This window comes from Pseudorasbora parva, chromosome 14 (assembly GCF_024679245.1).
Source record: "Pseudorasbora parva isolate DD20220531a chromosome 14, ASM2467924v1, whole genome shotgun sequence".
In the NCBI taxonomy this organism is placed as follows: Eukaryota; Metazoa; Chordata; class Actinopteri; order Cypriniformes; family Gobionidae; genus Pseudorasbora; species Pseudorasbora parva.
In genome coordinates, this window is record NC_090185.1 from 25986987 (window position 1) to 26003222 (window position 16236).

The 16236-nt window shown below is 38.6% G+C and overlaps 1 protein-coding gene across 1 annotated transcript in view; it reads right to left on the reverse strand.

Moving 5' to 3' along the window:
• Nucleotides 1–15068, reverse strand: part of LOC137039766 (complement factor H-like) — a 108945-nt gene extending 93877 nt beyond the window's left edge. The window contains exons 1-13 of the mRNA XM_067415040.1: nucleotides 14938–15068; nucleotides 14575–14826; nucleotides 14384–14489; nucleotides 14222–14298; nucleotides 13860–14042; nucleotides 13585–13752; nucleotides 13038–13229; nucleotides 12785–12958; nucleotides 12525–12701; nucleotides 12126–12305; nucleotides 11883–12044; nucleotides 11571–11747; nucleotides 8548–8709 (exon numbers count right to left, since the gene is read on the reverse strand). Coding sequence (XP_067271141.1) covers nucleotides 8548–8709; nucleotides 11571–11747; nucleotides 11883–12044; nucleotides 12126–12305; nucleotides 12525–12701; nucleotides 12785–12958; nucleotides 13038–13229; nucleotides 13585–13752; nucleotides 13860–14042; nucleotides 14222–14298; nucleotides 14384–14489; nucleotides 14575–14826; nucleotides 14938–15007 — 2080 coding nt within the window. The 5' untranslated portion in view covers nucleotides 15008–15068. The remainder of the gene's footprint in view (nucleotides 1–8547; nucleotides 8710–11570; nucleotides 11748–11882; nucleotides 12045–12125; nucleotides 12306–12524; nucleotides 12702–12784; nucleotides 12959–13037; nucleotides 13230–13584; nucleotides 13753–13859; nucleotides 14043–14221; nucleotides 14299–14383; nucleotides 14490–14574; nucleotides 14827–14937) is intronic.
• Between the last annotated feature and the right edge of the window lie 1168 nt (nucleotides 15069–16236).

Consider the following 16236-nt stretch of genomic DNA (forward strand, 5'->3'; position numbering starts at 1 on the left):
TGCTTTGAAGTGGTCAGTGGTTTTCTAACCAGTGTGCTACGCGAAACATCGACACACACTCATGCGAACTGGCGGAACTGCTCGCTTTCTCCAAAAGCTAATGGACGTGGGTCGTTCCCCCTCCATGCTCAAAGTATATGTCTCTGCCATGGCAGCTAACCACGCTCCGATCGCGGCACATTCACTAGGGAAAAATGATCTTATTGTATGTTTTCTTAAAGGGGCCAGGAGATTCAACCCGCCTTGCCCCTTCCTCAGTCCTTATTTGGGACCTCGCCGTGGTTTTAGAAGCCGTGAAGGGTTCCCCCTCCTAACCACTTCAGACCAGGAGCTTGAAGCACATATCACTCAAAACCGCTTTTCTGCTGGCTGTGGCCTCGGTTAAGCGAGTGGGTGGCTTACCTGCACTCTCCGTGAGCCCTTCCTGTCTTGAGTTTGGGTCCAGCAACTTCAAGGTTGTGCTCAAACCGAGGCATGGTTTTATGCTCAAAGTGCTATCAACAGTATGTAGTTCAGTATGCAGGTCTTTTCACTGCTTCCTTTACCCGCGTCTCAGAGAGAATAAGACGCGAACCTATTCTGCTCAGTCAGAGCATTGAGATTGTATCTAGAGCGCTCCGCCCCCTTCAGGCAGTTGGATCAGCTCTTCATTGCTGGATAGTAGCATATAGGTCTAGAACCTAACCTGTCCTACAGGCATTAAAGCCCACTCCACTAGAGGCATGGCTTTGTCTCGGGCTCGGTCATGTGGCACTTCCATGGAAGATATTTGTGCGGTGGCAGGCTGGGCCTCTCCGCCCACTTTTATCAGATTCTACAATTTGGAGGTCCCAGCTTTACAAGCAGTGCTTTTCTCCGTTTAGGGCTCTATCTGCAGCCCTGGCAACACGATTGCTTATTGCGTTCCGCTTATACACAATCATTCATAGCACCATTACACTCTACCTTAGATCCAACTATGTCCGGTCAGGTGTTCAAACGAACCGACTCTTCCGGTTCTTTCATTCTCCTTTGAAGCCCGCCTGTGTCGGTCTCTCTAAAGTTTTTTTGATTTTTCCCTCATTCAGTTGGGGATTTTGGGTCAGTCAGCACACACAGCGTTTTACATTGTGTTCCCATACACAATACGAGGAACCTCTCTCTCAGGGAACGTACTCGATTACTTTCGTAACCTCGGTTCCCTGAGAGAGAGGGAACGAGTATTGTGTTCCGTGACGTGTTCGTGCTTCTCAGGTGTCGCTTCAGTCGATTTTAAAACCTGACACCTATGGTGAATCAGGGTCTTATATAGCCTCCTGTATGCTAATTTAAGCCCCCTTTTTCGGCGGTCTCTCTGGAGCGCCCCCATTGGTTCGCTCCTCTCAGTCGCCTCACCATAGGTTCCTGCAGTTACCGCGGCCCGGCCAATCAGAGCGCTCCTCGCGCCGGGCTATGGCCGTGCAGCTGCACTGCGCTTTACATAGATATCTTTATTAATAAAGTTTTGCTTCACATTCTCGAGAAAAGGAGTTTTTCCCATACGCAATACTCGTTCCCTCTCTCTCAGGGAACCGAGGTTACGAAAGTAACCGAGTACGTTTTAGTAAGTTATTTGATGCTATAAAAACGGCTGTGTGATGTCATGATTGACAGCTGAGATCGACGTCTTCTCTGAGTGAAGTTGTCACTGAGGCACTAACAGACTTTTTTCGGTATTTTTGGGAGCAGATTATTTAATTTAATTTAATTTCCATAACTGTTTAATTCAAACCAACATAATTAATTGTTCTGCATCTGTGAGAGTATGGGTGAGCTTTTGTTATCGCCGTTGTACTTTCTGCTCTGCGCAACTCCGGTCACGGACTTTTTTATATTTACTGTTGCACTAAAATCCAAAAGTGAAGAATTTATGTTATTTATTAATTGATTGTTCAAGCTACCTCACAGAAGTGCTCTGTTTGTTAGAATTGTTGAGTGTTAAAATAAGGTGAATAAAATAAAAAATAAGGAACATTCTGGTTCGTTTTTTCGCTCTTCTTTATTCTTTTTTTATGTATTATAGAAGTATCGGATCGGGACTCGGTATCAGCAGATACTCAAAATCAAATGACTCGGACTCGAGGGCAAAAAAACCTGATCGGGACATCCCTAATCATTTACCTCCAGCATGCAAACAATATTTATTTTTTTTAGTTTGCGTGAGGATGCCAAGGAATAATTTTGAGCGTAAAGGTATGCTACATGACGTCAACTAATTATTAGCCTAAAATAAATAGGTTCTATGTGTAACAAGCAAATTAAATACATGTATTATTCACATTATGGAAAGTGGAAATAATAAAACATAGTTTGTTAAGAACATGACTCAAACATGCCATTAATGGGCTTATACAAATCCTCTTTTATTTTTTGAGTTACTTTTATCCATTCTGGTCTTTCACATGTGGTTTTAGCCAGGGCGTCTGTGTTGCAATTTGGTGAATGAAGATACTTGCCAGGTAACATGTCACTAGGTGAATGCTTTAATTATACTATTTCATTATTAATTTTATAATTTAATTATTAATTAATTTTATATATATATATATATATATATATATATATATATATATATATATATATATATATATATATAAATGTGATAAGTTCACTACCAGTTACAAAAGACATTGTTAGAATATGTCAGGCAATTCTAGTTGTATTTTTAATTTATTTATTTCTTAAATAATCCCTTGACTATATTCTCGATCGCCATTTAGTTTGGTCAGCGGCCAAATATACTTGCCGACCCCTGCGGTACAGCTTCCCAAAGAACCCAGCATTAATGGGACGGTGGATGGAGTTTGTTTTCCGGAGCAGCAACAGGGTTGTGCAAGTGTTTTTGTTTGATCCCTGCATTTCGGCGACTATTTGTTTTTATAAACAAGGCCCAGTTCGATGCCAGATTTGTAGCTCGTTTAATGCTGAAGGATGGAGCGGGTCCAGCGATAAAGGTTCACGGTCGTGTGTTGGAAGCAGGCGGTGAGTAAAAGTGCTTCAAATGTCTGTGGTGTTGTTGTCTATCATTGCGTAGGCCTAAGTACACATCAGTAAACAACACGATCGTGTATGGTTAGTTTATCAATGGAGCATGCAATGTATGGTGTGTGTTTAACATTTGTTTAGCTGAACACTATAGGTGTCTGTTTGCTTATTGTAAAACCACCCCAAACATATTAAACCTAGCGCACTTCTTCATTCAAGCACACTTCTTCATTCTAGCGCACTTCTTCATTCAAGCGCACTTCTTCATTCAAGCACACTTCTTCATTCAAGCACACTTCTTCATTCAAGCACACTTCTTCATTCAAGCGCACTTCTTCATTCAAGCACACTTCTTCATTCAAGCACACTTCTTCATTCAAGCGCACTTCTTCATTCAAGCACACTTCTTCATTCAAGCACACTTCTTCATTCAAGCGCACTTCTCCATTCAAATGCGCTACTATTCCATTGTTTTTCTATGTAGACACGCACTAGTTTGAAGTGCAAAACCGTTCCACTAGCTACTGCTAACGTTTAGTCGCATACAATAGTCCATAAACCAAATCATGTCCTCGTAAACCATGAATAAAAACACAAATAAAACTTAGACAAGCCGCTAAGCAAATATAGTTACAGTACCAACTAGAGATGTCCTGCTGTAGTCGCTGTTGGTGCAGCTCCTGTTCAATATCTTATGTTATAGCCCTATTTGGATGGTAGTTGTTTCTCATGGGGTGCTAAGATATTTTCATCATTTACAGGGGCTAGTCTGTGATTTTATTGCCATCCGAATCCAGAATGTCAGTGTTTTTCTCCCACCACCCGAGTAGTACCCCACCACCGTAAAAATCGTGGGGCGAATTACCTACTGTTTTTCAACAAACACCAAGGGCGTGTGGGGATTTAGTTGCCGTCCGAATCCACATTTCTGAGTTTTCAAGAAAACATTGCTTCAAAATTAAATGTTTATATACATGTTGACCCCTGCAGAGCTCCGTATTGTTGCGTTTACCTGTAATTTGGATGATGCATTTTAAAGATCTAGATCTACACTTTAATGACTGAAATGCTGGAAAGTATTTACAAGAGTAAGCTTTCATCACCGCTCAAAAGACAAAGATAAGAAAAACATTTGAAATGGGCCATTATTACAGCAGTAGTTAAAGTGCTATAGGTTAAATTTGCAGCATTGAAAATGTATTTCTGCTAATTTCCACATTTTTAAAATTAAATTTTTAAACAGGAGATTTAAATAATTAATAATTTCCTATCATTAAATTAAATTAAATATGATTTTATTCGTATTATTCCAAGCATATGACATTTTTACAGCAGACAAACAATCATTCGACTGACCACGTGAGCTGTGCGTTCCCAGGTGCGCAGGATTACAAAACTCGCATCCGTAAATTAACATGTGAATCCATGCAATGAGAGTTGAATACTTGTAGAATGTTTGGTCACAAATGCATTACTTTTCTTGGATATTTTCTAACACAACCACAAGTCACATCACTACAACTGCTTGAATCTGCTGCTACGAGTCTCAGATGCAATTTTTCCACCTTCAAATGACAAGTTCCTTGAACACCACACCCCAGCCGGTCAGAGAGGTGCCCGTCGTAATCATCTAGTGATAGGAAACAGCCCCCATGTCAACCTCTCTTTGAAGAAAAAGAGGATCTTGCCACACTGACAGAGCTCAGAACAACCGCATGATACTCTCCGTAGGCAAAGGGCCGATCCTGTCGATCGGGCCCCCGAGAGCTTCATCCACCAAGGAAGAATCTCATGTGAAGCAGTCCCAGAGGAAGTACAATTGGCAAAGCGAATCAAAGTGGAAGCAAAGTTCCACTTATGCGTAGTCGCAGAAGTGCTGAAGGCGAAAGATGCTCAAATCCAGATTTGTTTTTGGGCAAAAACGTGATGCGACCGATTCGTGAAGGCAGATAAATCTGAGAAGCGCATGATGTGTGTGCTAGTATAATATGAGCGTCGGGGCGACGCCGGCGCCATCAGCCAATGAATTGCCATAATTCTATAAGGGCTTCAGACAATTGGCACACCCAGGGGGCGTTCACAATGCGTCATTGCTATCGGTTGAGTTAACCTATGAAAGAGAAATCAATTTCTGATTTCGCAGGATTAACGGGGCTTTAAGTAGGATGGACACCCAGTGATTGATCTAGGTATGGCAACCTAGATCAATCTATTGGAGCAGGTGTCCCCCTCCTCCTCAGACTTGAAGCACACGCAGTTGCCAGATTGACGACACCAGCAGGAACAAGCACACCTGACAATGTTAAGCTGTGTTCACGCTTGACGTCTTATTTGAAGCTGCCAGCATCTGCTTTACATGTAATCCAATGGAGTAAACTGTGTCTTCAAAAAAGTCAGGAGTGCTTTTTTAAACGGCAACGCTGACGTCTTTTACTGCAGCTCATCGTGTCTTTTTAAATAAATAAAAAGTTTAACTTTTCTGATAAAAACGCCCTACATCAAGCGCCTTTTTTACAGCTGAGCAATGACAAGTGAGTAGCAAGACCTGAAAGTGGAGAAGGTGCCGGTTATCTCTGTATGTATATTTTAGTCTTCAATTAAACAAAAAATGTCATAAAACACAACCCTGCCTCTTTTCGTTTACATTTAAAACAACATTAAACATATTAATATGTGGTTCAGACAAGTGTGTATACTGTATATATCACTGTAATAAAATGATATATGACATAAAACACAACCCATTCTTTATAATAATAATAATAATAATTTGTTACATTTATATAGTGCTTTTCTAGGCACTCAAAGCACTTTACATGGAAGGGGGTAATCTCCTCAACCACCACCAATGTGCAGCAGCCACCTGGAAGATGCGACGGCAGCCATATTGCGCCAGAACGCTCACCACACACCGGCTGATTGGTGGAGAGGAGACAGAGTGATTAGGCCAATCATTATATGGGGATTATTTAGGAGGCAATGATAGACAGTGGCCAAAGGGCAAATTTGGCCAGGATGCCGGGGTTACACCCCTACTCTTTATCGAAGGACATCCTGGGATTTTTTAACGACCACAGAGAATCGGGACCTCGGTTTAATGTCTCATCCAAAAGACGGTGCTCTTTGTCAGTATAGTGTCCCCATCACTATACTGGGGTGTAAGGCCCCACATAGACCACAGGGTGAGCGCCCCCTGCAGGCCTCACTAACACCTCTACCAGCAGCTACCTGGTTTTCCCAGTTAGTCTCCTATCCAGGAACTGACCAGGCTCAGCCCTACTTAGCTTCATTGGGAAACTTGGGCTACAGGGTGATATGGCTGCTGGTTTTTAAGAATTATGTTAAATGTAAGTTTATGTATGAGCAATAGTAGCATTAAAAAAGTATAAGTAAAAGGTATAAGAAGCTAACAATAAATAAATCAAACAATTCAGTCAAACATATTACAAAGTCAGCGCTAGTAGGCTACAATGTTAATGCAAAGTTAAATTGCCTAAAATATAAAGTAATGAAACTTCACTTTGCCCCCAGCGTAAACGATTAGTCAGAAAAAAAATTATAGATCCATGAGACCAAAGATCGCCTGTTAGATCTACACAAGACAAATTATATCTCAGGACATCGGAAGGACTGGCCGAGGAAAGGCTGCTCTCGGCGGGTTAAAGAGCGCTGAGTGCCCGCTGATCGACTGGATCTCACAACTCCGAAAACGGAAGATACAATATTCAAATAGTCGCTCGCTTTATAAATAAACCTCAGATTTGAGCTTTACACAAGTACATTATCGCTTGAAAAATTGTTACAACTACATTTGGGCCCCGTCCACACGAAGCCAGCGCTTTCCCAATCTGGTCTTTTTTTCCCCTCGTTTCAAGAAATATCTGTGTCCACACGAGATTACCGAAACTGACTAAAAACGATGTAGTTTGCATGCCAGGCCAGTGTGTGGCGCTGTAATTCTACCACAGAAATACACTAAAAACGGAGAAGAAGAGTTGTGGCTAGCAGGGGTATAGCAGTGGTCGGAGGTGAGGCAAAATCCCACAATAAAATAACAATAAATACATTTGCTACTTAACAGATGTGTTTTATTAATGCCTACACCTACCCCAACCCAAAACATACCCTTACAGTAATGCAGATACGTTAATTAAATTAACGTTTGAATTGCCATTGGGTATGAAATGTGCTATACAAATAAACTTGCCTTGCCTTGCCTAAATGACGCGATATTGATGTGCGCATGCCCAGTGCCCGTAGTTGTATCCCTTAACTCTTTCACCGTGCTGGACGTAGTGTGATGACATCACCGTTTCAGAAAATATACGGATTCGCTCTACACACGAAAACGGAAGATGATCGTTTTCAGATTTACCCACTTTGGGACCTGGTTCCAGAAAATATCAGATTCATGCTTCTAAAATGCTGGATCCGTGTGGACGAAACGCTGATACGGTACAAAATGTATACGTAAACAGCTAAACGCGTCTCCGTGTGGACGGTGCCTTGGTCACACATTAACAGTAGTATTTTTAAATTGCGCATTGTTTCTTATCAGCACTGTTGTAGCGGCTGTCGTTAACAAAAGACATCCTCGGCTGCTAGGGAGTACAAGAGAAACAAAAGAATATAAAGACGGAGCTGAAACGGCAGGCGGTTTAAGGCAGAGTCCAAATCTGATGTCCTCAGGGCTGCATGAGGTTCTGCTGAGTGCTGTTCTACAGTGGCTTCAAGTTTCCAGAGATCAGTGAAGGGTAAGCGCTAAAGGAGATACAATCTCCTTTTCAAGAATACTCTCGTATTGCATAGCATTACGCTAGGGGACACAATACTTTTAATATAACATTTATCATACAGTTTTTTAGGACAGGAATGTTCACTCTGACTCGGACCCCTTTCGTTTTGCAGCTTCCATGACTGGACTGTGTTTGCCGCCAACTGGCAACCCGGGTTGCCGAAATACAATTGGATAAACTGTTACACAGACCAAAACAAAGACAGAATTTGCGACACAGAATGCACATTTTCACAGGAGAATAATGGACTAAAGCTTGTTTTTTTTTTTTTAGATAAACAAGTATATTTTTATGCTTTAGAAGAGTCAAAATCCTAAATAGAGCCCCTTTAAATGTCATTATTATTCCTCATGATTTTAAAATATCCAAATATCTTTCTTTATTTGCACCTACAATTTTTTTAACTAATGTGTAAGAAGTTTTAAAAAACAATACAAGTTATTACCACCAATCAAAACCATGTTGGTGTTTCTTCCCAAATTCCATTGCGGCAGAAAACTGTGCTTTACCCATACATTGAAAATGAGCTTTGACATACATATGTTACACTAGATCTATCTACATAAAATTCTTCAGGTTTAGATGTTATGAATGCATTTTCCACCTTTAGAGGAATACCGCAACACACACCTACTGAAAAAAAGTGCATTAATGAACTCAAATAAGACTAGATTGTCAATAAACTCTATTGTCCACTATATGCTGTCGCTGTTCCTCACAAACATGCAATGAGAATTGAGAAGCTCACCCTCACAGACTGGTGTCTCCCATGTACCATTGACACATTTTATCAAGCTTTGAGTTGGTTTGAACCCTGGAACACATTCCACTTCAACAGGTCCTTGATCAGGAAAGGTTTGCTTTAGTTTTCCATGGTCAACACTGGGTAAAGCTCCACATTCTCCCACCGCTGTAAAGACAGAAAACAGGGAGCACATTTCAGTACACTATCATTTGTCTAACACCTGAGACTGACGGTAATAAAACTCACGGATGCACCGAGGTTCTTCAGACAAAGAGCCCCTGCTGCATATCACTGAATCCCACCAGTTCCCAGAGAATGGTTTATAACAGGGTTTTTAATCATTTTCAAAAAAAAAAAAGTACCATAGGATTTGTTGTATGAATATCTGAGCATGCAATATATTAAAGAAAGAGCTGACCTTCTGCTTTGATTAAACTAAACAAAAACATTTTATTCAAGCATCATGCATTCCTTTTTTTTAATCAACACTTAACTATGGCTATGTTTAATAAAAAAGCAACATTGAACAAAAAGCTGAGAAAGTCACATTTTCGTCAAAGTACATCCAGATCAGATTCAGAGCGATGATTAAACACAGATGGAGTAGATCGAGTCCATCAACACCCCTAATGCTTGCACAGTCCTGTAGCTCGTCCTGGGTCCACATTTCATTCAGTAACATTAGGCAGTTTTGATTTATTTGATGTTTAATGTTGAAGATCACATTATTTTATGATCACTTGTTTTACCGCATTATCTTCTATGTTTTGATCAGGAGATTCTGTAAAAAACTTGCCTAGGGCAACCAAAGAGCTGGGTGGACTTAACCATTAGGCAAAGGTAGGTGACCACCTTGGGCCCCCAAAACCCAAGGGGCCCCTAAAATGCTTTTTATAGGTATGAGATGCAAGTTTAGCACGGACACACAAGTGGTTGCTGTGGTGTTCATTACCATGACTGCCGTCTGCGTGCTCCAAAAGGATTGCAGAATCCATTCATAAAAACAGAGTTTACTGTGCAACGCAGTTACTTAAACAGTACATTCCAATTGTATGAATGGATTCCATATTCCAGAAATAAGGTCTTAAAAAAATTCTGAGCAACAGTGTATATTATATGTTTATCGTTTCATTTTAAATCATGCTCACTCGTTTCTTTGAGGGACCCAAGAGGAGTACTTTAACAGTTACTTCGGTAACACTTATCAATAAGGTTAATTAGTTAACATGAACTAATGAAGAACTGTATTTTTAAAGCATTTATTTATCTGCATTAAAGGGGTAAGTTCACCCAAAAATGAAAATTATTTCATTAATTACTCACCCTCATGTCGTTGGACACCCGTAATACTTTCGTAGACCTACACGGAAAACAATAACTTGGCGGATAAAGTCATTATTTAGATTTTTTTTCCGCACAAAAACTATTTTCGTTGCATTGTAAAATTATTGTACAGGCACTGTAGTGAGATGGACTTTGTAACAATGTCTTTAGTGCCTTTTATGGGTCTTGTGAGTGGGTCAGTGGAAATATACTGAATGCCAATGGAGGCCTTTCTAAAGCCTTTCTCAGCCATCAGCTTTCAACAAAAATATCTTAATTTGTGTTCTGAAGATGAACGATGGTGTTACAGGTGTCCAACGACATGAGGGTGAGTAATTAATGTAATAATTTTCATTTTTGGGTGAACTAACCCTTTAAAGGGATAGTTCACCCAAAAATGAAAATTCTGTCATCATTTACTTACCCTCAAGTTGTTTCAAACTTGCGTGAGTTTCTTTGTTCTGCTGAACACAAAAGAATATATTTGGAAGAAAGTTTGTAACTAAGCAGATAAAAACAAAAATAAAAACAAAGCAGATAAAAACTCATGGAATTTTGGAACAACTTGAGGGTGAGTGAATTATGACAGAATTTTCATTTTTGGGTGAACTATTCCTTTAATGTTAATTTCAACATTTACTAATGCATTATTAAATTATTGTTAACATTAGTTAATGCACTGTGAACTAACATAAACAGCTGGATTTGTATTAACTAAGTCTACAAAGATTAAAGTCTAAAGTAGACTAAAGTCTACAAAGATCCAGATTAACTAATTCTGAAAAGAGGTGTTCATGGTTAGTTCTTGTTAACTAATGCATTAACTAATGTTAACTACAACCTAATTGTAAAGTGTTACCATTACTTCCAGAATTGTGAAGTGAAAATTAACCTAAAGTACCACCGGTCCACTCTTATACTGTTCTAACCAGTTTACATGTGAACAAGGGATCAATAACATGGAGAAAGCACTATGGGACAAGGTCGTGCAGCAGCAAGAATCGAAACAGTGATAGAAACCTCAAGTTTGTAAATGTGTGCAATTGTACAGCGCCCTTTTCCTGTGTTTTGCCTGGGGCCCCCAAATCACTTAATCTTCTCCTGGCTAAGTGGTATGTTAGCTTGGGCTTAATTTCTTAGGAAAAATATATGTGGAAAGATGAGCGGAGTCAGATTCGTTCTTTTAAATGTTTCTTATTAATAGTTTTGGATTAATTCAGGTTTGTAGATTATACTTAATGTGTCTGCTGTATTTAAAATGTTGCTATAATCTCTTTATTTTGGACTAACATGACCGTTTTTAAACCACATGACCATTTTTTAAACCAAAATCAATGGCCTTAAAACACTCATTTGATTTTGATTCTAGAAAAAAAAATATGGAGAAAAACTGTTTCATAGAATATATATATTTTTGTCATCCATATTTTTTCTGTTTTCCCAGAAGAGAAAAACAGGTCAATTTTACAAGTGTATAAAATTGACGATGATTAACATTATATGATCATATTAATCTAGCAAAAGTGCCAAAACTCAATTTCTGATTTCACAGGATTAATTGTCATCACTAACACAATGTTTTATGTGGACTTGATGTTATTCCTCATGATCTTTAAATATCCAAGTATCTTTCTTGATTTTCACCTACAATCTTTATTTATTAAGTTTTAAAAGACAGTTATCATCACCAATCAAAACCTCACCTTCACATGTTGGCGTTTCTTCCCAAATTCCATTCCGGCAGAGAACTGTTCTTTTCCCATTCATTGAGAATGACTTTTGACACACGTATGTTACACGAGATCCATGTGCATAAGATGCTTCAGGTTTTGATGTTATGAGTGCATTTTCCACCTTTGGAGGAACCTTACAATGCACATCTACTTAAAAACAGAAAAGAAGAAGTGCATTCATGAACTCCAATAAGACTGAGATTAGATTGTCGATAGACTCTAGTGTCCACTATATGCTGTCGCTGCTCCTCACAAACATGCAATGAGAATTGAGAAGCTCACCCTCACAGACTGGTGTCTCCCATGTACCATTGACACATTTGATCAAGGGTTGAGTTGGTTTGAACCCTGGATCACATTCCACTTCAACAGGTCCTTGATCATGACTGGTTTGCTTTAGTTTTCCATTGTGAACACTGGGTAAAGCTCCACATTGTCCCACCGCTGTAAAGACAGAAAACAGGGAGCACATTTCAGTACACTATCATTCGTCTAACACCTGAGACTGACAGTAATAAAACTCACGGATGCACCGAGGTTCCTCAGACAAAGAGCCCCTGCTGCATATCACTGAATCCCACCAGTTCCCAGAGAATGGTTTATAACCCGTGTTGCAGGAGTAAATTAATTTTCCTGTTGATTCATCCCTGTTGTTGTATATCAACCCATTTTCCACAGATGGATCAGGGCACAAGTTTTTATTTGCTGTGAGGAAACAGTTTTAAAACTTTTCAGAAGTCTGATTACATGTTTTTGAGTTATCATTGTGAAGATGTAATGATTTGATTGAAGTTCTATTATCTGTAATATACATTATCTATATAATATCTGTAATTATATATTATATATTATATAATAGTATATATATAATATCTGTAATATAGAAAAGTTCTATTATCTGTAATATACGTAACTGTATCATACCAGTGCATTGCTGTATGCCTGTCCATTCTTTCCAGGAATTACAGGTGATTTGTACAGGCCGCTCAGGTTCAAACCCAGTTTTACATTTATATTGTATTCTTGAATTGATTCTGTAGTTTGGTCTCCGATCTCCCACAATCTCTGCATTTGGGATGTTTGGTGCTGCACACATTCTTTCTGTAAACAAATATATATAGCATTCATTTATTCATATTATATGTTAAATCATTTGCACAATCTGTAACAATGTCAGCACATACCAGCACACAGTGGATTTGGTGTCCATCCGTCTCGTGTGCATGTGGCCTCTGCTGCCGTTCGAACATATCCATCCTCACATGAGTAAGATATCTTTACTCCCAATCTCTTATCTCCACTGAAGTAATAGGTCGACCAATACACATGCTGGTTACGTGGAACTTCACATCTAATTTCTGAAACATGATTCACATTATTTTAATAACATGCAGTAAGTTCAGCTCCTAATGCAGAAGTGTTTCTCTATAATCTTACCCTCACAAACAGGCTGATGATCCCACTGCCCATCATCTCGACATGTAAATGAATGAGTGTATTCTCTCGTACGAAACCAGTGATTTTCAGCACAGGTGATCTCCACTCTTTCTCCAGCTCTGAAAATAGTTTTACCCGCTGGGTTGATCTGTTTTACCCCAAATGGTGTTGACGGAAGCACACAAGTTATTTCTGTACAAGACATAATTCACAGATAAAGCAACACAAAATTGTGAAACAGATCTGTGGATAATGGAAAAATAAAATGCTAGATTTCCCTGATTAGAGTGTTGTCCCCATGGGGCACATTTTCTAATTTGAAAAACTTTATAAATATTTGCTTTTTCTTTTATCTGAAAAAAAATGTCTTGAATTTAATATCAATTTTTCAATAATTACACTTTTGTTTTTGAATTCAAATATAATGGCTATCTCAATGTTTCAGTGTGACAATACAGAGTTTTTTTCCACTTCAAATAACGAAAGCTATATATAAGGATTTTTTTTAAAAATTATTATATTTGAATATGTAACAGTGGTGCATTACCATCACATTCTGGGTTAAGAGTCCAGCCAAATTTAGCACATCTGGGGCTTCCCTCTCTAGGCTTGAACCCTTCTTTACATCTATATTTTAATATGGCATCTTTCCGATATTCTTGCACTCGCTCAATAACTTCACCATTCAGTATGTCAGGTGCTGTACATGTTATCTCTGTGGAAAATCAAGAGAAAGAGGAATAGTTCAATTGGTGCTTTGAATAAATCTTTGATCATTGGGTGACGATACGGATAAACAATAGATTAAATAATGGAATGAACCTTTGCACGTTGGAACAGGGCCACTCCAGGCGCCCGTGTCTGTGCAGTGAATTTCACTACTCCCGTCTAACTTTTTGTCAGAGGATACACACTCAAAGTGAATAACATCACCATAACTTCCCTCCTCCGTGTTGCCTGATGCAGTCACACCATTATCCGTGTGGATGGCTGGACATTTCACAGCTGGCCAATAAAATATATAAATAAAAAAAATAACCAACAATGCAATCACTCAACAAATTATTTTACTTACAACTTTCTTGTCATGAGTCACTATAGTTCGGAAGTTTATGACTGAGAGAAAATAAATGAAAAAGATCAAAAGGCAAAAAAGGAAAATGGTGACTTTTAAGAAAGCGTACCTTCACAGACAGGGACAGTATTATCCCACCCACCAGCTCTGCAGGTACGCTGATTGATTCTGGTTGTCATTTCAAACCTGTGAACAAGCACACAGAGCGTTAAACTGAAAAGGATAGTATGTGTTTCATACAATAGAAAAGAGAATAAAAAGCATAATTTACCCTTTCTTGCAAGTATACAACACTGTTGCTCCAAAAACAAACTCGGACCCCTCTTTAATTATAAATTGACCATTTGGTGTGTCCCCTGGGTGACTGCATTTTTTCTCTGCAGAAATCAAACAAGTTTTATTCTGCATAATGACACTGATTTAATAACCAATAAACTGATGTGAAATTGACAACATTCTCACTTGCACATGGTCGACTACTGGCTAATTGCGTCCATTTTCCTTTTGCACACTTTAATCTATACCTGCCAGTAAAACCTGGCACGCATATCACGCTCACTGATTCACCATCCTCGTATGAAGCTTTCGCAGCTCGTTCTGTGTGTTCAAGTGTAATGTCTTCTCGTCGACATTCTGAGAAGCACAAACAAACGTTACACATAGACAAACTGTCATGTACATTAAATGCTGAAGTACATGCACAACTAGTCAAAACTCTCTAAAACTACAGTGGTTCAGGGAGTCAATATAATATAACATTTATATTCAAGTCAATAAAATCTGAAAAAAACATTCAGATAAAGAATAACAATGACAATTACTTGCCTTGACATCGGCCACAGTTAAAGAAGAACAACCAAAAGACGAAGCCGAGGAGTTTTACAGGAACTCTCATTTTGAGCTCAGTTCACAAGTGCCTTTTTTTGGTCTGTGTCTGATACTCTTGCCTGCTTGGGGATCAACAAGTTAATCATTTACCAAAGTCAAAAAGGGCTTTTTCTTACACCGGACCACTCGCAAGTAAGATTTCCTGTAAATAAAATAAAAAAACTATAATCTGATGCAGCCGTTCGTATTTGCCATTTAGACACACCAGAAGAAAAGTTACTTTAGAGAAGTGAAACATCTTGAGTGCAGCACAAAAACAGGAATCAAAGAGAATGCTCCAAAATAATGTTCACCTCTGAACTCTGTAGCTTAATCCTGTTAATGCTTTTCACTAGCTCATGCTTGTCAAATCATCAAGTATGTGGTGAATGACTCTGTCCCATAGAGAATTAGAAATGAGTGAAATTGAAGCATATTCACAACATTATTAAACTTTTAACTATTGCAAAAATGCAGTCATTGCTACATATATTTGCCATCTGTCACTAACTGCCATTGCAAAGAAGAGAGCAGTCTATTGCACTGGGGGGAAAAAGATGCAAAATTAATTTTGTAAGTTTGACACTTAAAGACAGACTGTGCTTAAATTTTTGTTGTCTCTTATGACCTCTTAGGCAACAGATTGTCCTTATCTCACATTGAAAAAAAAAAAAAATAGCTGGACGTAAAAGCTGGATGTCATTTACTGGATCTTACGTACTGGACTTTTGGTAAACACTGAATTGTTAAACTCAAAGGTCTTGATTTGCTAATGTTTGTCCTGATAACAGATTCTTGGCACACAATATGTTCAACATAGGACCAGAAACTCTATAGAAGTCTTTTTTTTTTTTATTATTATTTTTTTTTTAGAATTACTGAAAAACGATTGCTTAACCTTTAGAAAATGCTGACTCTTAACATACATGTCAAAGTAAATATTACAAGTAGTTTTATGAGGTTTATTAATTTGTAAAAGAAAATAAATTGGTCTTGTTCTTGTCGTGTTGTAGAAAGCATCCAAATAACGCCGTCCAAAAAAACAATTCTCCTCTCAAACGAGTAGGTAGCTGCAAAATATCTACTTTCAGAATCCGTTGATCAGTTGCACCACGAAGTGAACACTGTGTGAAGTTTAAATTTATGATTGAATTTATTATCATAAATATACACCATGCTTTTCTGGTGTATTGACCGCGACAGACAACAATATTGTCAGCAATTTCATCACAACACAGTTATTAACCAACCAAACCC